We start from the raw sequence: 25,215 nt of genomic DNA, 5'->3' as shown, positions 1-25,215 counted from the left end.
GATAGATAGATAGATAGATAGATAGATAGATAGATAGATAGATAGAAAGAAAGCATACATTGGGATATGGGAATAGATAGAAAAGGTAAAAAAATAAAAATAAAAAATAAAAATAAAAAATAAAAACATTCTTCCATATTTGTTTAATAAAAACAAAATCCTCAAAGCAAACAAATATTGGCAAACACAAAAGTTCTATTTCCGGTTCGATTTTGTATTTGGATTATCACAACAAAACTAACAACTAATTTTTCTGTCGTTTATTATTTTTTTTTTTGACTTGAGACTCGTAAGGCAAATAAAACATGACGAATAGTAAAACACACACACACACACACACACAACACACACACACACACAACACACACACACACACAAGAAAGAAAAGAAAAAAAAAAAACACAAATATCACAAAAATAAAAAGAATAAAACAAATTACACTTCGCCCCTCTTCAATATTTTCCCCCTCTCCTAGCTCTATCAATTCCTCCCGACAGCCCCAACTCCCAATAAAAGGTGATCTCCGAGATTTAAATCGAAGCGATTCATTCAAATGCATTTATTATATATGCAATCAGCGATGTCGGTTTGTGACCGGTGTTTAGTGGAAATCCTATCGTCTCTGTTCGCTTATCAAAATGGCGGACAGATGACAATTAGGACCGACAAAGTGGATTACAATTAAATCAAAAAAAAAAAAAAGAGAGAGGAGGATGAGGGAGAGGGGAAATGGGAGGAGAGAAAAGAGGCGAATATGTAGAAGACGATGAAATAGCGGCAAAAGAAGAGGCATGAGAAACGGAAAATGATGAGGAAAGAAAAGGATTGTCTCAGAAGATGATAAAAAATGAAGTGGTAAAAGAGAAAGAAAGAAGGAGGGTGATATAGAGGCAAAAGAAGAAAAGGAAGAAGACGAGGAGATAAATGGAGAAGAAAAGGAAAAGAAGAGAAAAGAGAAAAAGGAAATCAAAGAAGAAGGATGATAAAAAATGGTAAAAGAAGAAACAACGGAAAATGATAAAGAGAAACGTGTTTTTTTTATTTTACTAAGGACTTATCACTTATCACAGTCCAAAGGCCACTCGAGGATAAGGGTTATTGAGTGTACAGTAGTCAATAGAACAATATTGTAGTAATCGTTAGTAATGGAAATTTAGCAAGCTGGATTATTTAAGGGGAACGTTCATCAAGAACTTGTTTACGTTGGACTTGAAGACGACCATATTGTAGTCAGCTGGAAAGCAGGCAAACGGAAGGGGGCTCTACATGCGGGCAGTTCTAAGAAAGAAGCTTTGTTCATAGAATCTGCGTTAAGGTTTAGGCACGAATAAAAAGTGTGGGGGGGGAATTATTGCTAGTGGTTTCAACTAGATGAGTGTATTTCGTGAAAGTTTGGCTGGGGGGATCATAGATTGGAGCTCAGACGAGCACTTGCTATGAAAATAACGATAAAATAAAGACAGGCTTGCAACGTCTTATCTGTGGAGGAAAAAATTGCAATGAAGGGAAAAGGGCATCTCCCACTAGACTTCGAAGTTTATTTTGAACTCTGTCAGGGCAGGATAAGCTGCTTCTAGCATCCTGCCTAGACGTGGTAACAGTACTTCATCCACCATGGAAGAAGAAGAAGAAGAAGAAGAAGAAGAAGAAGAAAATGAAAAAAGAAGAAAATGGAAAAAGAAGAAAATGGAAAAAGTAAAAGAAGATGAAAAACGAAGAAGAAGAAAATGAAAAATAGAAAAAAAAACCCAAAAGAACCGATAAATGGCGAAGAAGAAAAAAAACACTAAAGGTAAATCAAAAGCAAGAAGAAGAAGGAAAGAAAAAAGAAAGGGCGGCGGTAAAAGAAGAAGAAAAAAGAAGTAAACAAAGAAGAAAAAAGTAAAAGAAAAGGGGGAGGAAGAAGAAGAAGAAATTCTGTAGATTGCAAATCTATAGAAAAAAGGTTAGAGAATCTACATAAAAATCTCAAAGTGTATCAGGATGTAAAAATTTCTGAGAAAGGCAACAGAAGTGTTCTTAGGCTTCCTTTGCCTTTGGGCCAGGATCAAAGTGTAGTATCTTTCTTATACTAAACTTAAGGTAATTTGTCTCGGTCAATGGAGGGAAACCTCTCTATACTGGGACAATTATTATTGCCGATCTCAACCAGAGTTTTACCTTTTACCTTTTTTTTTTCGGGAGCTGGTTTAACCTCACATTATATATATATATATATATATATATATATATATATATATATATATATATATATATATATATATATATATATATAAAGCTGAATGTGTGCGTGTGTGGTCACGAATAGGCTCCTATGAGTTTGACTATTTTAAAAAACGGATTACATATAATGATAGAAGATTTATCGAGACACAGGAATGGTTATGTTGATCTGGCAAAACGGTGGTTCATAAAATTGTGGGGTCTGCGTTCGCGCCTGGTCCACAAAGTATGGAAAAAAATAATTGAAAAATTGAAAAAAAAAAAAAAAACGTTTACAAGTGTTTTTGATATAAATGTACATAATAATACTTTGATAAGTATGTTTTAACTTAAATAGGGATGGTATAATAAAATTGTGGGGTCTGTGTTCGCGCCTGGTCCACAAAGTATGGAAATAAATTATTTAAAAAAAAAAAAACGTTTACAAGTGTTTTTGATATAGATGTACATAATAATACTTTGATAAGTATGTTTTAACTTAAATAGGGATGGTATAATAAAATTGTGGGGTCTGTGTTCGCGCCTGGTCTCAATAGAATGGAAATAGGCATAAACTTTAATAACGACTTTTCATATTTATCTGCGTAAGTATACTTTGATAATTATGTTTCAGTTTGAAGAACTATGGTATAATAAAATTATGGGTTGTTCGTTCGCACCGGACCTCCATAGAATGGAAATATGTCACAAAGTTTAACAAGGTTTTTTAATATAGATCCACAGAATATTGTGATAAGTGTTTCAGCGTGAACAGGTATGGTATAATAAATTATGGGATTTATCTATTTTATTTTTACTTTCATCATATTTTGCTTTGGTTTTGATACCCCCAAATTCGAAACTATCTCTTTACAACCCTTCCTTTTCATAACCTATCATACTTTCATAAATCAGAGTCCATTTTCTGTAGGCTGTTTTTGAACCCCGTCAACAACGGGTACTTTTGCTAGTAAATATATATATATATATATATATATATATATATATATATATATATATATATATAGCACTCTCTCCCCCTCGTGTAGCGACATATGTACGTATTCCTCCTGAAAATAACCTATGAGGATCGAACCCCCTTAAGACTCCAAGCGCGTACATCCGATTTAAATAAAATTACAAAGCACTGCTTCCAATATTTCATTTTCTTTTGGCTACATAAAAGGATCCTAAATCTTACCGTCGAAAAGGCATAGATCATCTAGTAGATGGTATTGACATAATAATAACCGTTTGTTTTTGCATAACGAAACGGACGAGTAAAAAAAATGTACAGCATGTTGCTGGAAGAGCTGTTTCGCATGAAAAATAAATATTTGGATCTTGGAATGTAACTACACTGTTATTCTTTTGCATATGCTCTGTGTTTATATTTAACATACATTGAGCTTCTAAGCAAAAAGGATTCGTATACATGAAGAGTGAAATATAATTGAAAATCTTTTTTTTACCAAAATAACACATACATACATACATACATACATACATACATACATACATACATACATACGTATATACATACATACATACGTATATACATACATACATGCATACATATTCAACAGTCACGCGAGATAGCCTAGTGGTTGAGGTTTACGATTCTTCCCATGGGGTCCCTATTTCGAATCTCGCTAGATTCAGCCACTCCGATGAGCCGTAGGCGACAAAACACGTGTCAGTGGATAATTATATTTTAAAAACAATATATATGCCGCTCCCCATTTGGGGGTACCAAAATGGTCAAAGGGAAAATTATTCCCAACTCGCATTTATATAAAAATTCACTTCCGTATAAATAATTGAATTTGTTCAAAAAGTATCGCGGCTAATTCTTTTTTGGCACGCCAGCACGCCAGCACGCCAGCACGTCAGCACGCCAGCTAGCCAAAAAGTACGCCAAATTTCATTCCGCCATAAAACAACTTATTTTTACACAATTTTATCAAACCAAAGTAAGTTTTGTTTAAGAAAAAAATAAAGCCAAATTCGTACCCGGTGCATAATTTGGATTATTTAAAAATAATAAACGTGTTTTTCGATATATATATTCATGCTTATTCGCTAGGTAACTGTCTAAACATTCTTGTAAGAATAAACTTTATTCAATTTTATTATTTAGAAAAAAATAATTCAGTGGTACGCCACACATAGATTTACCAAAAAAAAAAAAATAGTTTTGTTTTACAATCGAAAACATTAACTTCAAATCCGTTGTTGAATTTTAAAAATAATAAACGCGATTTTTCGTATTTGTTAGGTTTATTCGCTAGATAAAAATGTAAACATAAGGGCTTTTTTCCGTAGAAAGTTACTTTTATAACGGAATGAAATTTGGCGCATGGCGTACTTTTTGGCGTGCCAAAAAAGAATTACCGAAAGTATCGCAAAACAGAAGCAAATAAATAACATCTACGTAAATCGCGATATATTCAACAGTCGCGCGAGATAGCCTAGAGTCCCGATGTCGAATCTCGTTAGATTCAGCCACTCTGATGAGTCGTAGACGACGCAACACGTGTAAGTGGATAATTATATATATATATATATATATATATATATATATATATATATATATATATATATATATATATATATATATATATATAGTTTTACGTCCTGAAAACATGAGGTGACTAATGCGTAGGTGGTTGTTTCCATACTCCAAGAGTTGGTGGGTCCCAACAATGTCATTCAGTTCTTGTATGGTAATAACCTCAATAAGTCATCGTGTTATTACAGCGAAAAGTCTAAGATTGTACAATGATTTACGAGTTTGACCTTTTCTTTAATACGTCACCTGCGCCTTCCAACGTTAGACTTACTTACGAACGCAGTCGTTTTGCCGATGTAAAAGCGTTTATTGTCTATTTGTTCTTTTTTTTACTGCCGTAATTTATGACCAATGAAACCAGGAAACATAAAGCGAATTGTTTTAACGCAGGATTCATTTTTCTTTCCATCGACGCTACTTCAACTATCATCTCGCTTCTTTTCGACATTTTTTCTCTCGACACTTTTTTTTTTTGCCGTAATAAAACATAAATTCGTTCGGATCGGTATGATAGGTCTTTATTTATTTTAATTGTCTAGGTTCTCTTATTAGCATTTCTTTTTCTTTTTTTTTTTATGGAAATGGCTCCGGACAAATCATGAATCCAGTTGACGTAAAGAGCTAAACAATACTACTTCAAGCTAAAAAAAAAAATACAGAAAAAAAACAAACAAAAAAACAAAAACAAAAACAAACAAACAAACAAACAAACAAACAAACAAACAAACTAGCCAACAGTAATGGATGGATCCTGACCCAGAACACATGAATCCCCCCTCCCCTTTGTCAGAAACATTAATCATGGAATGTGAGGAATAACGGACAAAATAAGGGAGGCGAGAGTTACGAGGCTGTCGAAAGTAAACCCAACATTTAATTTCTATTCTCCTTAAAGAGACATTTTATATTTTTATTATATAGTCTAAAACCGAGCATTCAAGTATATATATATATATATATATATATATATATATATATATATATATATATATATATATATATATATATATATATATATATATAATTTAGGAAAACTCGTCCCCGGAAAACTCGTCTCTGGAAAACTCGTCTCCGGAAAACTCATCTCCGGAAAACTCGTACCCGAAAAACTCGACCCCGGAAAACTCGTACCCGAAAAACTCGACCCCGGAAAACTCGTACCCTTTTGCTAGGTAGGAAAACTGGTCCGTTATTGAATAAATATCGATTGAAAACACATTTTATGACCGTTCTTGAAGAAGATATTGTTTTTAAAAGAGAATGCACATCCCATAATATTTTTGTAAAAATATTTTTACTTGTTTTACTATTGTTTTAAAAAAAAAATAAATTAATTTTTCTAAGTTTTCGTTTTCCACCTAGCTTTGAAAGTTTTGAATCTTTCAACTTATTTTAAAGAGTTTATTAAGTTAAAAAAAAAAGTAATGTCGAGTGTTACTTATGAACAAAAAAATGTCCGACATAAGAGGATCACGTCTTAGGAGGGTAATTGCTCAAAAATAGAAAATTAAAGAAAATATTAAGGTAGGTATAGTTTTAAAATGAGCCCCCCAAAAGAAAGTCAATTTGTATATTTTTAGGTAATAATGCACATTCCATAATATTTTTAAAAATATGTTTACATTTTTATTGTTTTTAAAAAATTAAATTGATTTTTCTAAGTTTTCGTTTTCTACCTAGCTTTGAAAGTTTTTGGTCTTTCAACTTATTTTAAAGATTTTATTTAATCAAAAAGAAATAACAAGTAATGTCGCACTCGACATTATTTAGTAAATAATTTTTAACAAAAAATGTCCGAAAATTAAAGAAAATACTGAGGTAGATATAGTTTTAAAACGAGCCCCTCCACCCCCAAAAGAAAATAAATTTGTATATTTTTAAGTACTGCACAAGTGCCTTGAAATGACTTTTAAACGATACCCTCACCTCCCCATGTTAAGAATGGCTTTCGAAATAATAACGTTGTTATTTCAGCGCGGTACCAAAATTACATAAGACCGTCTTTTCTTTTTTGTTTTGTAATAATACAAGAATTATTTAAACTGAATTAATTCTTCTAAATAAAATAATTGCTTTTTGATAATACATTTTTTCTTTCTTTATTTTTGTTTCGTAATGACACAAAAAGTGTTAAAACTAGAGTATTTTTTAAATAAATATTTGGTTTCGTTTTTCGTATCTTGACACCGTGATCAAGTTTATTTTTTTTAGCAAGAGTTAAAAATAATTTTTTTAAAATATTATGGAGATGCATAGTCTCTTTTAAAAACAATATCGCCTTCAAGAACGGTAATAAAATGTGTTTTCAATCGATATTTATTCAATAAGGGAACAGTTTTCCTACCTAGCAAAAAGGGGGGGGGGAATTTTTCCGGGTACGAGTTTTTCCGGTACGAGTTTTCCGGGTACGGGTTTTCCGGAGACGAGTTTTCCCGGGACGAATTTTCCGGGCACCATATATATATATATATATATATATATATATATATATATATATATATATATATACAGTAACGTCCCAAACTACATCGCGTTTATTATTTTTAAAATTCAAACTAAGGGATAAAATTTTAAAACCTAATATTTGTTAGAAATAACAACTGTGAAAAGCTGAAATTTTGACACTGGTAGTCGGTATCATCCATAATACCTTACTAAAATTTGAATAATTTGCAAAGGATAGAAAAAGAATTATAACAATTATTTATTTATTTTCAAAATAGGAACGTCTAAAAGTAAGGGACAAAATTGAGACCAGCCAGAAATTGATTACTTAAAAGTCGGCTCAACCAGAATTTATTAACATTAGACTTGAAAAAAACCTACCGTTTTGTGGTAAGCTGGGAAGTAACATCATATTTTTGGGGGAAAGAAACATTGTTTGTGGAAGTTGTGCTGTTTTAGGTACGCCGAGAGAAAAGAGGGCATTATAATCGTGATGACTAAGCGATTTCTTATTGTAAATGTCTTCAGTAGGTTTCATGTCCCCGCTGATCTCGCTTTGAGACAGCAGCTTTACGTTTTGACAGGCGCACTATATTGTGTTAACCTTCTGGTGTCCTCGGTTCTCTTTCAGTAGATTTCATGCGTTAAATTGCATGACTATCATTCCGCTGAAATATAAATTTGCGAAAGTGAATAGCAGTTGCAATGTAGTTCGGTGATTCTTTGGTTTTGATTGTTTTTACGCCCTATCAACTTTTTTCGGGCTATTTAATGACAAATCAAATCGAGTTATTATGCTTCAAGCTCTTTATAACAAATATTTATTTAGGATGTTTTGTTTGGTTTGGTTTGGTTGTTTTGCTTTGTTTTGTTTTGTTTGGTTTGGTTGTTTTGTTTTGTTTGGTTTGGGTTGGTTGTTTTGTTTTTTTTTGTTTTGTTTGGTTTGGTTTGGTTGTTTTGTTTTGTTTTGTTTTGTTTGGTTGTTTTGTTTTGTTTTGTTTGGTTGTTTTGTTTTGTTTGGTTTGGTTGTTTTGTTTTGTTTGGTTTGGTTTGGTTGTTTTGTTTTGTTTGGTTTGGTTGTTTTGTTTTGTTTTGTTTGGTTGTTTTGTTTTGTTTGGTTGGGTTGTTTTGTTTTGTTTTGTTTCATTTCGTTTAGTTTTGTTGGGTTTTTTTGTTTGGTTTTGTTTGGTTTGGTTGTTTTATTTTGTTTTGTTTGGTTGTTTTATTTTGTTTTGTTTGGTTGTTTTGTTTTGTTTTGTTTTGTTTGGTTTGGTTGTTTTGTTTTGTTTGGTTGTTTTGTTTTGTTTGGTTTGGTTGTTTTGTTTTGTTTGGTTTGGTTGTTTTGTTTTGTTTGGTTTGGTTGTTTTGTTTTGTTTTGTTTGGTTGTTTTGTTTTACGATGTATCAACCCTTTTCAGGTTATTTAATTCTAAATTCGGAAATTTGGAAAAAAAAATCACGTTTCAAGTTTTTTTATAACTTTAAATATTTATTGGTCGTGTTTGATGTGGTTATAAATTGAATGATAACTTTAAAAATAATCAATAGGCAATAATACACTGAATTATAGTAACACTTGCCGCGAAGGTAACAACTTAAGCTCGTACTATAGGAAGTAGAAAAAAAAGAAAGAAAACCACGTGCAATAGACGGAAATAAAGTGGCTATCAACCACTACTAAACTCGAGTGATTATTGCATTACACGGCAAGTGCATTCAATCTAAAAAATGCAGATAAAGCTCGCTTAAAACATTGATAAAAAATGAATACCGGCTTTGTTAACTGGAAAGGTCCTGTTTGTGGGCTGGACAACTTTTGAAATATTGTTTGTGTTTTTTTTTTAAGCGCTGATGAAGCGGAAGTTGTGCAAATTATAATTTGATGAACAGCTACACTTATTATTTACAGTCGTTATTACTAGACGAGTTCTTGTTGTAAATGTCTTTCAAAATGTATATTACTATGAATTGACCAGCTTGATTCGTGCTGACATTTGATACTAATGTTCTTTGTGGGGTCAAATACTTACAGAAGAACTGCCATCTAAGCTTCAACCTCTGTCCCATCGACGAAATGCAGCATCCCTCTGCCTGTTCTACAAGTATTTTAATGGTGAATGCTCTGATGAACTGCAAGCACTTGTACCCCCTCGACGTAAATACCCCAGGCAAACCCGACAAACAGAAAAAAAAACCCACCCCTTCACAGTTGAGATCCCTAGATGTAAGAGAACCTTATACTCCAGTAGTTTCTTCCCCAGAACCGCTGGACTTTGGAATTCCCTTCCGAGTTCCTGCTTCCCCAACTGTACTGACATGCAGAAGTTCAAGTGTAACGTGAACTGACATCTTGCTGTCCAACTCCCCACATAGTACCCTTGTAGCTTATGTCCGTGATAGTAGCCCCCTACATCAAAGTGGCAATGTGCCTTGTTTGGGGTGAAAATGTAATTAAACAAAAGAAGAAGAAACTGGGTGAGGGTTGCCAACATCCATAAGTAAAAGTGGTGCTATGGAACCAACTTGAGTGAACGTTATTCACTTTGCCACTACCACCACCCAAATCGTAAATTTGTATTAATCAGCATGGTAGGATTTCTTTTTTTTGGGGGGGAATGGGGGAGTGCATCTCTATTCTTTTATTAACACTGGTCGCTTAACTACATCCCCTTCCAACTGAAAGGTAATGAAACATTTATTTGAAATCTATTTAAGTTAAGAAACCACTACACTCTTACTTCTCGTAAAAAATCAGCAAAGTACGAAATTGTTTGGCACGATTCTCTTGGGGGGAGGGGATATTGTTTCTATTTACTCCTGTCTCCCCACAAGAGCAAAGTTAGACACAAGATCGGTGGTTTAAAGTAGGGAAAATGTAGCTCCCCCTAAAGGGAGACACTGTGGATTGGAACGAAAACAAAAATTGACTCAATCTGTAAGGACTTCTCTTCGCTGACTTAGCACAGAAACAGATACTACGCTTTGCTCCTAGGCGAAAAGCTTATTTAGCTCAGCTCTTCGGAGAATCGGGTTCTTACAGGAAGGGGAGGCATGTTACACCTATAATGAAAATAGTGCTCCGGAACCGAATGATTCGATCTTGGCATTACCTTACCATCAGTCCACGTCAGTTTGAACTTCAATAGAGCTACCTTCTTTTACGTAGTAGTAGGAATAGTAGTAATAGCAGCAGCAGCAACAGTAGTAGTAGTAGCAGTAGAAGTAGTAGTAATAGTAGTAGTAGAAGTAGTAGTAGTAGTAGTAGTAGTAGTAGTAGTATTAAGCATCATTGTTTGACCAGTTTGATTCTGTTGTCGATATTGACTAATCCATTTCTTTCTAGACGTCTGTTGCTGCTAATATTTTCATTAGTCAGCAATCCTATTGCTGCTGCTGATTTTATCACATGCGTGTCATGCGCGCTATGTAACGGTACTTACAGGAGGAATCACGTGAAGGTTGTTAACATCCCTAATTGAAAGTGGTGTTATAATAATTTTAAGTTTTGTCATTCTTCTTTGTATGCATTTCCAACTCAATATTACATTCACGTATGGTAAATGAACAACAGTCTCAGAGCTCTTTCTCTTTTCTCATACACTCTCGCACTATCTCTCTCACTCTCTCTCTCACTCTCACTCTCTTTCTCACTGTCTCACTCTCTTTCTCTCTCAGTCTTTCGATCACTCTCTCATTCTCTAACTCTCTAAGTCTCTTTCTAACTTTCCCTCACTCTCTCTCTCTCTCTCTCTCTCACTAACTCTCTCCCTCACTTTATTTTACAAAGGAGTCACCACTTATCAAGGTCCAGAGGCCACTTGAGGAGAAGGGTCAATGAGTGTACAGTAGTCAATGGGAAAATGCCGTGGTAATCGTTTGTAGTGGCAATTGGATAAATTGGATTACTTAAGGGGATGGAAAGAACTTGTTTACATTGGACTTGAAGACAATCATATTGTAGTTCGCTAGAAAGCAGAAAAACGAAACAAAATTTCACAGGCGCGCAGTTCATAAAATGAAGGTTTGTTTTTGGAATCTACGTTTAGGTGTAGGCTCAGATAAACAGTAGGGGAAATTATTGATAGTGGTTTCAGTTAAACGGGTGTTTTGCGTGAAAGTTAGGCCGGGGGGGGGCATAGATTCCATGGAAATAACGATAAAGCAGAGACAGGCTCGCAACGTCTCTTCTGTTGGAAAGAGATTACAGGGAATAGAAAAGGGCATTCCCCACCAGGCTCTGTCAAGGCAGGATAAGCTGCTTCTAGCAGCTCCTGCCCAGATGTGGAAACAATACTCCACGCTTGAACGTACTTGGCCCTTATACAGGTAGAGAATTGTATCAGCAGTCAGATATCTACTGGAACGGTAGAACGATTCCACTATTTTTCCGGCAGCCTTGGAAACGGATTTGCTGTGCATGTTCCATTTCAAATCAGGAGTAAAGGTCAGACCCAGAAGCTTGTCAAAACATGGAGCCTCTCCAAGGCGAGAGCCATTCATTTCAATTGATGCCAGACGGGGATCAATGCGTTGATGATGGAAAGATAGAAGCTTGGTTTTAGATGCAATAAAATTAACCAGCCACCTCTTTCCCCATTGTGCCAAGTAATCAAGCTAGCGGAGAGAGAATCAGAGCGAACTTGGTCGTTTACGGCCTTTGAAGTGTTGCTATAGATGGTTGTATTGTCAGCATAAATGTCTACGAATGATCTTAGGATGCCATTTAGGAGATCATTAATAAAGATCAGGAAGAGAGTAGGACCTAGGATGGACCCCTGAGTGAGCCCAACATTAATATTGTGAGCTTCTGATTTCTGCACATCAACCACTACTCTTATGAACCTATCAGAGAGAAATGATTTAATACTTGAAAAGACATTTCCAGCTATACTGTAGCTGGAGATTTTGTGGAGTAGACCTTTATGCCACACTCTATGAAAGGTCTTTGATATTTCAAGGGCAATTGCCCTAGAAAGGAAGCCTCCTTCAAAAGATTCGCTAATCCTATGAGATATAACTGTAAGCACATCTGCTCTAGAAACGGAAACTATATTGCGTTTCACTTCGGAGATTATTTTTGCTAAGGTGGTGGACTACTCTATTTAACAGCAACTGAAGAACACACGGCATAATAGTATTTGTAGAAAAGACTGAGACTAGCAACATCACGTCTGTGAGAGAGGTTGCAGTGAAGAAGAAAGTGTTGGGGTCACTCAAATTATAGATATGTTTCTGTAATTTATCTTAAGAACCTTCAAATGGAACACAGATTCACCAGCCCAAATATGACAACAATACTCCATACATGGTTTGATCGTAGATTTGTTAAATTGCCTCGGTTGTGAGAAAGTAGCTCTAAATCAACAGAGATTAGACCATTCCTGTAATTATCCGGTCCCTGTAGATTTTGCGGTGGGAGTTAAGTTCTGTGCAGTTCTAGGAGGTCCATCTTTCTAAGCCTTGCCTTTTCTCTTTAAGAAAAGGTTAGTTTATTATTTACGAGGCGTCTTCACTGGGGAACTTCGACGGTGCTAGACAGACACTTTTTGCAGACCAGAGTGCTCCTCCTCGGAGGGCGCGAACTTCTTAGTACCACTTTCCGACCCTGGTGTCTAAGTTCTTTGCAGTGGGAGAGAATTAAACAACCCCCTATTGCAGAAATGTCTTTTTTTGTTGTTGTTTTTTTTAACTCAACATTTTATAACCAAGTGAAACGAGGCATATTGCCATCTGAATGTAAGCATCTACTACGATTAGGGTGCCAGATTTTTATAGGGTATTATGAATGGAGGGGTTCTGTAGCAATATATTTGTTCACATTACGTTTAAACAGGAAAACGGGGAGCAGATGTGGAATTCCAGAGGCAAGTGTTATGAAGAAAGAAGCTATAAGAGTGAAAAGTTTTCCGGCACCTGGCGATCTCTACAGAGAAGGGGTGTGATTTTGTTGCTTATCTGATTGGTTGCGGATATTTGCACTGAGGGAGTATAATAGCTAAGGGAGTATAATAAGTGCAGAAAGGACAGAATTCAAAATCGTATTTCTCCTTCACTTTCCAAGGCTCGGGGACGAGGAGCACCGATAGTATCATATATGTATCCGCCATTTTGCTTTAGGGTAGCCATTTTGTTTCAGTGTAAAGCGATTTGTCTTATCGCATGCGTCAATTGATCATCAATCCGATCTGCCTTTGGTTGTATTTTATTTTATTTTCTTAGATTGAGTTTCTTAAACTAATATATTACTGAGAAAATACAGACCAGCTTTTTTCTGATTGCTTAATAAGTAATATCACTTCCCAGGGCGTGGGCAATAATTCATGGGGGAAGTGTGAAATAAGCCAGAATTTGAAATTAGAGAGAAAAAAATAGTTTGCTTTTGTTTCCCTGTCCTGTCCTTGTGCAGTACATACATGGGATTCGTCCAGACGTCACCACAGCGAGACAAGGCCTGTTAACTGAAAATAACATCACGCATAATAGACAAAGTCAGCAAGATCTATCAAGCCGTCACACTGTCGATAATGAATGGCAGCTTTCTGAAAAAAAAAAAAAACTACTGTCGAATTGGTCAGTTACACCGACATGGTCTATTGCTGGACTTCCGGTTGTCTCAGGTACAGCCTACTCGCCGCTCTTTAAACATGACGTCATCGATCAGTTAACCGGCTTTGTCTCTCGGTGATGGTGGTTAAGACAGCTTTTTTTTTTAAAAAGGAAATTTTTTAGAAATATTAAATTCACAAGCAGTCCCTAGTCGCATTTGATTTAATAACAGCGTAAGATTTAGTCGTTTTCTTCTTTCCAGGAAGGTGTCGCCACTCTGCTACATACGGCGACGACATATTTGAATTTGAAAAATCTTTTACAAGAATGACTGAACCTAAAAAGAGTTGATCAACTTTAAAACGAAACGATCAAACCAAACTAAACACCATTGATAAATATTTGAAGATTACTAAGAACTTGTCACATAAAAATTAAGAAATGACTGAGCCCCCAAAGAGTTGATATATCTTAAAACCAAACCAAACCAAACCAAACTGAACCAAACCAAACCATGAATAAATATTTGAAGATTTTTTTTTACTTGGACGGTCGCCACGGAGGTTACTTGAGGTAAGGTTTAAGTGTTAGGAAGCTGGTGAAACACCATGATCAGTCACGGTGGAACGCGATTATAACTAGATTTTCTAAGAGGACGGCGCAAAAGGAATTTATTTACATTGGGTTTGAAGACGACCATGTTATAGTCATCCAGAAAACAGGAAGAACTTGAAACGAAAAACATTTACCAAAATGATTGAACCCGAGAGAGATTTAATATGCCTTAAAACAAAACAACCAAACCAAACACCTTGAATAAATATTAACAAACCAGAAGCATAAAAACATTTTCCAAAATTACTGGATTTGGCATAAAATAACCCGAAATGTGTTGATATGCTGTAAAACAAAACAACGAAGCGAAATAAAACAAAACTACATACAGCGCCTGGTCACCCATCTTGTACAGATCTGATTCGACGTCGCTTAGGTATATTCATCTCGTGAGTTAGGAAGTTTAGCAACAGGATGTCTGTTTACGTTAGCGCCACGACAAATCGGTTTACAGTGAAACAAAAGGCAGTTATGTCGTATATGGTGTTTTTTACGGTATATAAGCCCTTTTTCGCTATTTAATTTCTTAATGTAAGCCCTTACGTAAAAGGCGCCTTTTATGCTACAAAGTGAACACGGGTGCCATTTTACTCTTAGGTATCGGGAAATTGTGGGTTAATACCTTCTCCATCAGTAAAGAGATTCGACAGGAGTTGAACTCGTCATGTAATATTTTATAGTATTTCGTTGTGTTCCTATATATACATAGAGCTTATCCTACCTTGACTAAGTTCAAAATAGACTTCGTAACCTAGTAAGGGATGCCCTTTTCCCTTCCCTGCAACCTCTTTCCCACAGAAGAGATGTTGCGAGCCTGACTCTGCTTTATCTTTATTTGCAGGGCAAGTGCTAGCCTGAGTTCCACTCTATGGTCCCCCCTGGTCTGACTTTCACGAAAAACACTCGTTTACCTGAAACCACTATCAATAATTTCCACCACTCTTTATCTGAACGTCTATCATCTCCGATGCTTGCGACATATCATGGGCATCAATTGGTGGGATAGAATCACCAACAAAGAGGTGCTAAGACATGCCGGCAGCCGCTCTTTGTTCCAGACACTCAAGATACGACGATCGCACTGGCTTGGATACCTTCACAGAATGCCCGATGGTCGTCTCTCTAAAGATATCCTCTACAGCGAACTGGCAAATGGATCAAGAAGCCGCGGTCGCGCGGTGCTGCGCTTTAAAGACGTGGCCAAATGGGATCTGATCGTTCTTGGCATCGATGTGAATGCGTGGGAGGAGCTAGCCGAAGATAGACCAGCGTGGAGGCGGGCCTTGAGTAAGGATGGTGAAGGACTTGAGAACCTTTGGTTTGAGAGGCTGGCGCAGAGAAGACAAAACTAGTGACTACGTTTACTGTTGCTTGCATTAATCTTTCGTAGATTGCTTGCCATTATTATTATTTTTTTATCTGTGCTTAAACCTAAACGTAGATTCTATGAACAAAGCTTCTTTCTTAGAACTGCACGCCTCTGGAACTCTGTTCCGTTTTCCTGCTTTCCAACTGACTACAATATGGTTGTTTTCAATTCCAACGAAAACAAGTTCTTGATGAGCCATCTCCTTAAGTAATTCAATTTACCAAATTCCCACTACTCACGATTACCACGACATTTTTCCATTGATTACTGTACACTTATTAACCCTTATCCTCGAGTGGCTTCCGGGCCTTGATAAATGATGGCTTTTTTTTTGTAAAAAAATATATAATAAAATAACTTGTTAAATTCTCTTACATAACACAACCGTGCTCGCCACGTGCCAGTCAACTATTTGACAAGTCTCGTTAATAGATTGTTTACACCTCTGCTGTTCATTAATTGTATGGTTATAACAGTTTGTTATTTAGTTCATTAATTGTATGGTTATAACAGTTTGTTATTTAGTTCATAACTTGTATGGTTATAATAGTTTGTTATTTAGTTCATTAATTGTATGGTTATAATATTTTGTTATTTAGTTCATTAATTGTATCGTTATAACAGTTTGTTATTTAGTTCATTAATTGTATGGTTATAACATTTTTTTATTTAGTTCATTAATTATATGGTTATACTAATTTGTTATTTAGTTCATTAATTGTATGGTTATAACATTTTTTTATTTCGTTCATTAATTGTATGATTATAATAGTTTGTTATTTAGTTCATTAATTGTATGGTTATAATAGTTTGTTATTTAGTTCATTAATTGTATGGTTATAACAGTTTGTTATTTAGTTCATTAATTGTATGGTTATAACAGTTTTTTATTTAGTTCATTAATTGTATGGTTATAACAATTTGTTATTTAGTTCATTAATTGTATGGTTATAATAGATTGTTATTTAGTTCATTAATTGTATGGTTATAATAGTTTGTTATTTAGTTCATTAATTGTATGGTTATAACAGTTTGTTATTTAGTTCATTAATTGTATGGTTATAACAGTTTTTTATTTAGTTCATTAATCGTATGGTTATAACAATTTGTTATTTAGTTCATTAATTGTATGGTTATAATAGTTTGTTATTTAGTTCATTAATTGTATGGTTATAACAGTTTGTTATTTAGTTCGCTTCATAAAGGGGATTGTATTTTTTTACTCAATTTCTTCCATGTTCACCGTTACGGTACATCGACAATCGGGCATCTATAAAAGTGTTCTTAGATGAGAAAGACGTCTACGTTATTTAAACCGAATGTGGTGTTTATTACAATCAATAAATTACAATAAAATCGAACGCAATTTTTTTTTAAATTATTATTATTCAGTTCAAGTGTCCGTTCTATGAGTTCCCTGCTTCTTTTCTCTGCTCTTCGGTTTTTGTAAAACAAATCTTTTCTCAACATAAATGACAGATGTAAGTCTCTGTTTTTGTTGTTGTTATTGTTGTTGTTGTTTTTTGTTTTGTTTTGTTTGTTTTTTTTGGACAAATGAGTTTGTATTCAGTCATTGATGTTACCACGTCTCACATGCGTCATCAATTCGCTACCTTAAAGGAGAAAGTGATCTTTATCCTACTATGATCTCAATCTCCATGTGGTTTTTCTCGCCACATCTACAAGAAATCTTTCCGCCAATCTTCTCTGAAATCCAGAAACCGGCTTTCCAATCTGCTGTCTCCGCCGCCCAAAATCAAACTCCCGATCTTGTAATAATCGCGTTACATTCACACATAGTTAGTATGCAACAAAGTTTGAGTTCTCTCTCTCTCTTTTTATCTATATATCTATCTATCCATCTATCTTTCAAGCCTGACTGACGTAGTCCTTTGTGGCAAGCAAAAGCGGAGCCTTGAGGCTATCCGTGCTTCCACTTTTATTGAGAATTGGGTTGGAGAGTATGTGGATATCTGCATTTCATCCACAGATCTTATTAAAGCTTTTTATGTCTAATATATCATTAGTATGCAGTTCAACACTGCCATCTTCACATATATACATATCTTTCTGTAACTCTATTCTTTTACTCATTTCATCGGCTTTGTCGCTCTTTGTGTGCGCTACACTTTCAATATTATATTCAAATCGAGTACTTATTGGAGGGACCACATGAAGGTAGCCAACATCCATAAGTGAAAATTGTGCTGTGAAACTGACTGTGACGTTGCAATAAAACATCATCCCATGTCAACGTGTGCTTCTGCACTATTCGAACCATCTCTATTTATGCTGAAAGGCTAGCATTTTCTTTTCTCAAATCTCTATTGTTTTCAGCAATATTCTAGCGGTTTCCAACAAGGTAGTTTTTTGAAGCACACCAACATTGCAACTGATCGCAATTTTCTCAATCCACTTGTCAAATTCTTTTGTCATATTCCCCTCCCCCTCCCATCACAACGCCTTCTACTTTCTTCAACTTCCACCATCTTTTTTAAGTCTTGGCACTTTCCGAACATCGTTTCCGTTTCCTCCACACTCACATTAGCTGCTATCGATGATTATTGTCTTGTGTTCCTTTTTTTAAGCTTGATTAGATTTGGTCTCATTTGCTTCAATCAAATTTTCACATTGAATATTCCTATCACACAACAACTTTGCGTTATCACTCTCCACCACCACTTCTAAAAGATGCTCATACCATTTTTCACTGCATTTCAATCCTCTTTTCTTGCATGCATCCCAATGAACCTTTCTCTCAATATTGTCATGACGCCTCTTGTATTATTATTATTATTATTATTATTATTATTATTATTATTATTATTATTATTATTATTATTGGCTCACAAGGAGCATTTACACAGGTTATCAAAGATCTCTCCTTGAAGCCAACCGGTGGCGTTCCCTGGAAGCTGAGTGACAACAAGTTTTCTAAGATTTCCAGTACTCTCCACCTCCTCCGATAACATTTGCAAATAAATTTACATTATCACAACAGCCGCTTTCCATTAATTTCTCACTGGCAGGCGCCATAGGTCTTCACTGGTATTTGAGTAGCAATAAGCCCCCCCCCTCCCAAGTTCCCTGTTCTTTTCGTACTTGTCCAGCAGAAGTCTGGTCAGCGCCTTCTCCTTGGTCTTTCCATCCTCCTTGAGCCTTCCCGGCTATTTGGCATCACTCTTTTGGGAGAAGAGGTCGATATTATTATTATTATTATTATTATTATTCACTCGGAGTTCTCACACAGGACATCTGGGGTGTTCCCTTGAGTTTGAGTGGCAACAGTGTTCTCCACCCCTCTCTATAACCATCGTAGATGACTTCACGTTATCAGAACATCCGGTTGCCTTTTATTTCTCGCTGCCAACGAGGGATTGGATGGTAAAAAAAGCCTCTAAGGCCTCAGTGCTGTCTGCACTTTTTAAGTGGGAGTTTGGTTAGTGCTCTTTCTCCTCAGTCCTGTTTGTTTGTTTGTTTTTAATTTTCAAACAAGGCGCAGTGCCACTTTGAAGTAGGGGACTACTATTGCAGACATGTTGCAGGGATAATAATGAGGGGAGATGAGTGGCAAGATGTCTGTTCGCATTACACTTGAAATTCTGCATGTCAGTACAGTTGGGAAAGCAGAATCTCGGAAGCGAGCTCCAAAGTCTGACAGTTCTGGGGAAGAAACTATTAGAGTAGAAGGCTTTCTTACATCTAAGGATCTCTACTGTGTAGGGGTGGGATTTTGCTGTTTGTTGGGTTTTTCGGAGGGTATTTACGTCGAGGGGGCACAAGTGCTTGTAGTTCGTCAGAGCATTCACCATAAAATACTTGTAGAACAAGCAGAGGGATGGAACATTTCGTCGATGGGACAGAGGTTGAAGTTTAGATGACAGTTCAGGACCTATCAGGTTGGCGACTCTCTTTTGAACCCTGTCAAGAGTGAGAGACAAGTAGCAGATGCACCAGCCCAAATGTGACAACAATACTCTATACATGGGTGAATGGTGGCCTTATAGAGATACAGGAAATTTTCAGGCGTAAGCAGCTTTCTAGCACGGCAGAGAGAGCCTTTTGTTTTGTTTCTATTGCAGTATTCAAGTTACTGTAGTGCCTACTGGAGTCTGAGTGACAGTAAGTTTCCCCAACTCTCTACATGTCTGCAAATGAATTTATGTTATCGCAACAATCGCTTGCCATTGACTTCTCGTTGGCAACGTTCATCACTCTTCACTATAATTTGGGTGACAAGTTTCCCCAAGGTTCCAGCCCTCTTCGCACACACCCAGCATAGGTCTGGTTAGTGCTTTCTCTCCTCGGTATTTCTATCCTCCTTTATGATTATTATTATTATTATTATTATTATTATTATTATTATTATTATTATTATTATAATTATTATTATTATTATTATTATTATACTCACTAGGCGTAGGCATACAAGTCATCATTAAAAAATTTCTATTTGAGAAAAACTTGTGGTGTTCCCCTGGGTCTGAGTGACAACAAGTCTCCTCAGATTTCCAGTACTCTCCATCACTTTCGAAAAACTTTGCAGATAAAATTGCTTTTCACAACAGCCGCTTACCATTGATTTCTCGTTGTCAGTGACAATTGGAATTTGAGTGGCAATAAGCTATTCGACGATCTCAATCGTCTTTGCACTCATCCAGCAGAAGTCTGGCTAGCGCTTTCTCTCTTCAGTCTTTCCATCCTCCTTTACCCTACTCACTTATTTGATATGGTGTCAGCTGATGAGGACACGCACACAAACCAAAAACGGGCGGAAGGTAGATGTGTAGGGATGCAGGGGTGCAGGAGGTTTAACTTACAATTTTATAGTTTCAGTTTTCATAATTTCATGTGATATTCTTTTGTGTTTTATGTCGAGTTTGTGCGTTTAGTGCATACTGCATGTGTGATATTGGCCTCTACATTCTTGGGGGTTTCCTTAATATATCAGCTTTCATTATTGTTATCTGTTGAATTTTTTTTAGCCATCCTTCTGATTCCAATCTCTCCCACTTTTTTTCAAAGTTTTCCGTGTTGTTCTTAGCGCTCCTACTATTAATGGTGTTATCTTTACTTTCTCCATTTTCCAAATCCCTTTGAGCTCTCTAGCCAGTTCTGTGTATTTTCTCCGCTTCTCAGTCTCCTTGATCTTCAGTCTGTGGTCTGCTGGACGACAAAATCTACAATCTGGCAGGACTTTTCATTATCTATGTATTAATATGATAGCGTGTGTGTTATTTTCTGTGTCAATTTTACATCCGGGTCGTTTAATTGTTATGTACTTCCATTTTTTGTCCTAAATAATTTTACCAAGAATTCTTCATAAGTTTTGGTTTCGGTTTCGATTATAACTGATGGCATTTAAGTTATCTATTTTTTTTATAAATAATTTTACCAAGAATTCTTCATAAGGTTTGGTTTCGGTTTGGATTATGGCTGAAGGAACTCAAGTTACATAAATATATACATATAGATTTTTCATAAGATTTTATTTTGGTTTTGATTCAAGCTAATGCACCCAAGTCATATGGATTTTTTTTTTTTTTTTTTTTTTGAAATCGCAACTTTATAAGATATAAAAACCGATGGAACGTTAACTCTATAATAATATATATAAAATCTACAAGAATTAAAATATTTAAGCGTACTCTACGGCCAGGCTTTGCCGGGCGTTCGTGCTAGCTTAGATAAGTACTTTTGCAGTTTTAACAAAAAAAACTACAATGAAATCAAAGCGTCTCCATTTACACTGAACATCTACAGAATGCCAACATCAATATATTACATATGAACAAGTGGAATTTCCATAGGTCTCGCTAGTTATTAACAATCATGACATCCGGTCTTGTTGCTTGGATAGATTTATCCGTTTGTATATTCATGTCCCATAGGATCCTGTTGCTTTTACTTTCCAGTACTGCTGCCGGTTTGTGATTTTACCATTTGTCTGGGTGTTCAAGATGCAATTGTCTGCATAATTTCCAGTGCACTACCATCCCCATTTGATCTTGTCTATTTTTATATTCATTTTTGGCTAGTTTGCTGCATTCGCTTATAATATGATTTATTGTTTCGTCTCTTTATCTACAGAGTCTGCATTTGCTGTTTTCTTGTGTTTTGCTGATCCTTTCTTTAATGTGATTAGTTTTAATCGCGTTATCTTGTGCGGCTGTAATTAGGAATTCAGTTTCCATGTTTAGGTTTCCTTAGTGTTTTCGTTAGTCTTATCTTTTGTTATCCTTATGGATTGTCCGTGTAGCTGTTTCTCTTTCCATTTTTCTTTCCTCGTCTTATTCCTCGTCGTATTCATTGTCTTTTCTTTTCCTTTTCTTTTTTTGTTCAGTGTCTCTTACTGCAGTAATTATTTTTTCGGTGTTCTGCATGATATATTTTTTTAATTCTTCTTTTTAGGGCTTGTTTGTGTAGAAGACACAGTCTTCTATACAAACCAGTATCATCTATCTATATATATATATATATATATATATATATATATATATATATATATATATATATATATATATATATATATATATATGTATATATCAACCAGTCAGTCAGTATCATCTTTTGGGTGTAGTCATAATTATGAGTTTCCTGGTCTTCTGGCCGAGATTCCTCAGTCCTTTTTTGGTCCAACTTATAAACGGTCCAGAGTATCTTACTAGTGATTTACCTTCATAAAAAATAGGAGGCATTACAAGCAGCAGCCTCTCCACTGTTGACTATCTTATATTATATGTGTTTATACCTATAATTAGATTTAGTTTAGTTTCGAGGAGTTTTTTGTTGTTCTTCTGGGGTATTACTTTCCAATTTTCTCTTACCTGGACGGTTTCTGCTTCTAAACTCCCAAGTATTTGTATCTATCATGTTCACCTAGTGCCCTTATCTCAGCTTGGGTAGTATCATATCTTTTTCCCCCAGATTTCTTCTCCTCATGATGAGAAGTGCGCATTTTTTCCATACCGAATTCCATCCGGATATCTTAGCTAAATATTCTGGTTGTGTTTATTAGCGTCTCTAGTTCTGTGTTTTCTTTTTGCAAACAGTTTCAGGTCATCCATATACATTAGGTGTTTCATTCTTTCATCTGTATTAGTGAACTTGTATCCGGTATTATTATTATTGTTGTTGTTGTTGTTGTTATTATTATTATTATTATTATTATTATTATTATTATTATTATTATTATTATGTCTGTTGCTTTACTTGTGTTTGGCTGTTGTCGATTTTATGCTGAAAATGACCATATGTTATCAGTATCTTCTTTTTTCAGACCTCTAGTTTAATTACGGCATAATTAGGTTGATGCACCGGTTATCATCAGATCACCGAAGTTAAGCAACGTTGAGTCTGGTCAGTAAAAAATAAATGACCATTTAGAAATATTAGGTGCTGTATACGCTGTCCGCTTATTTCGGCATTGTTTCCATTGCCGGATAAAATAGTGCCGACTCAGGAGAGGTGTAGTTGGAGATTGCGAGATTCTCGCCACAAGTTGTCCACGTGCAAACAATAGCATCATCAGTTCATGGTCTTCGTCGGCAATGATGGGGGAACAGTTGAATTCTTGTAAAGACTCAATTTCTGCAAATATTTCAGTTATATACAACTGTCGACCAAGGGAAGTATCTATTAGGCACGTGTATTACGATATGAGGCGTAGAATTGAAACCTGACCAATGATGGGTGAGAAGATGCAGATGAAAACTCAGATGTTGAGATAGTATAGTTGGATGCTATTGAGGTTGTGCAGAGGGTTTATTGCCTTGCCTATATCATTAAATAAATTGTAAATAGAAAAACTGGCTTAACATTTAACTAAGAAATGAGAATGAACGAATAACATAATATGGGAAAAAGTAATTAAAAGTAGGTACAAAAATACGAGGGTAAATCGTAAGCCATGTACTACACTTCCGATTTACACTTATATGTGTGTACCTACTTTTAATGACGTTTTACCATATTATCTTATTCGTTCATTCTCATTTCTTATCGAAATGTTATTAAGCCATTTTTACTGTCGGAGCAAGTGCTAGTGTTATCGCAAGAATTAGGAGTGAATGGAGTTAGTTAGAAGAGAATTTTGCCGATCTTTTTATTTCATGTGGCGTCCGTTCCGGAATTTCATCAACTGTATCAATTTCTGCCATCTTGGTTTTGGGAGCGCAATTCTAAGAGAATACCTCAATAACTACCTACTGGGTCCTAATATATAACAACCAGAATTTCTACAGGGTGCCGACAATACCTAATATTATATTTTTTTTTCTGTTTTCTTTGCAGGAGCGTTCCTCATTCCTTACATCACCATGTTGATATTTGGTGGCTTGCCATTGTTCTATATGGAACTCGCCCTGGGTCAGTATCAGCGCTGTGGGTGCTTCACCCTTTGGAATCGGATATGTCCCATGTTTAAAGGTAAGTAAACAGTGGATACGTTGTATCCTGCTGCTTGTAACGCCTCCTATTTTTTATGAAGGTAAGCTAAAGAAAACACCACATTATGCTTGTGTCGCATCATACAATTCAGATTGAGACTAATGAATGGTATTCTTTTTACAGTCCTTGTAGGTCGACACATATTCATTTCGAACGCGCCCCTGTCATATCAAAGAGGATACTGTTGATTTTATACGCAAGGTCCTTCTGATTGTGCGGTGATAAAACTTCTTAAATGCACCTGTGACGTTAGGCTGTATAAGGGTGTTAATTATGTTCCAAATCGGATCAATGTATCCTTCAAGGCTTTTTCTTTCTGAGGAGAGATTTGATTTTTGACGTCCCTACCGAGGAATGCCGACATGGTTGCTCAGGCATTTTAATAGGGAAAAGTGCTCTTATCTTAATGCATGAGAAATATATACACGTTCAGTTACAGACACACATACACACACACGCACATATATATATATATATATATGTTTGTAACTGATATATATATATATATAACTCTCTCTCTCTCTCTCTCTCTCTCTATATATATATATATATATATATATATATATATATGTATATATATATATATATATGATTACTTCATTTAACCACATAAATTAATATACGGAAATATAATTTTATGCGTAAATTTTTCAGTATTTACTTCAACAGTGCTCAATACATAGGTAGAGCTAGGTAGTAAGTTATGAAAATATATATGGCAATTAAGCTACACAGAATATTCCGCGTTTAATTCTCGTGAAAATTCGTCAACTTTAAATATATATATATATATATATATATATATATATATATATATATATATATATATATATATATATATATATAAGAAGCATAAATGAAAACCGTAAGTCAAAATTTACTTTGCGATAGAATACCTCAAACAAAGGTAATTAATAAATTAATAAATCCTAATTTTGCGGACTTGCAAAGATTGCAAAATTCTTCTCTTCACCGGAAAGAAATATGTTAACAAATTTATGCACATAGCAAAGCTTTAG

General features: G+C 35.3%; 1 protein-coding gene across 1 annotated transcript in view; it reads left to right on the top strand.

Moving 5' to 3' along the window:
- LOC145255621 (sodium-dependent serotonin transporter-like) overlaps positions 1–25,215 on the top strand; it is a 192,713-nt gene that overhangs the window by 46,941 nt on the left and 120,557 nt on the right. The window contains exon 2 of the mRNA XM_080114141.1: positions 24,041–24,175. Within this exon, the coding sequence (XP_079970267.1) occupies positions 24,041–24,175 (135 nt within the window). The remainder of the gene's footprint in view (positions 1–24,040; positions 24,176–25,215) is intronic.

The sequence above is a fragment of the Euprymna scolopes genome, chromosome 31 (genome assembly GCF_053919585.1).
Source record: "Euprymna scolopes isolate OS-2025 chromosome 31, ASM5391958v1, whole genome shotgun sequence".
Lineage (NCBI taxonomy): Eukaryota > Metazoa > Mollusca > Cephalopoda > Sepiida > Sepiolidae > Euprymna > Euprymna scolopes.
This window is presented reverse-complemented; position numbering and strand designations above follow the sequence as displayed.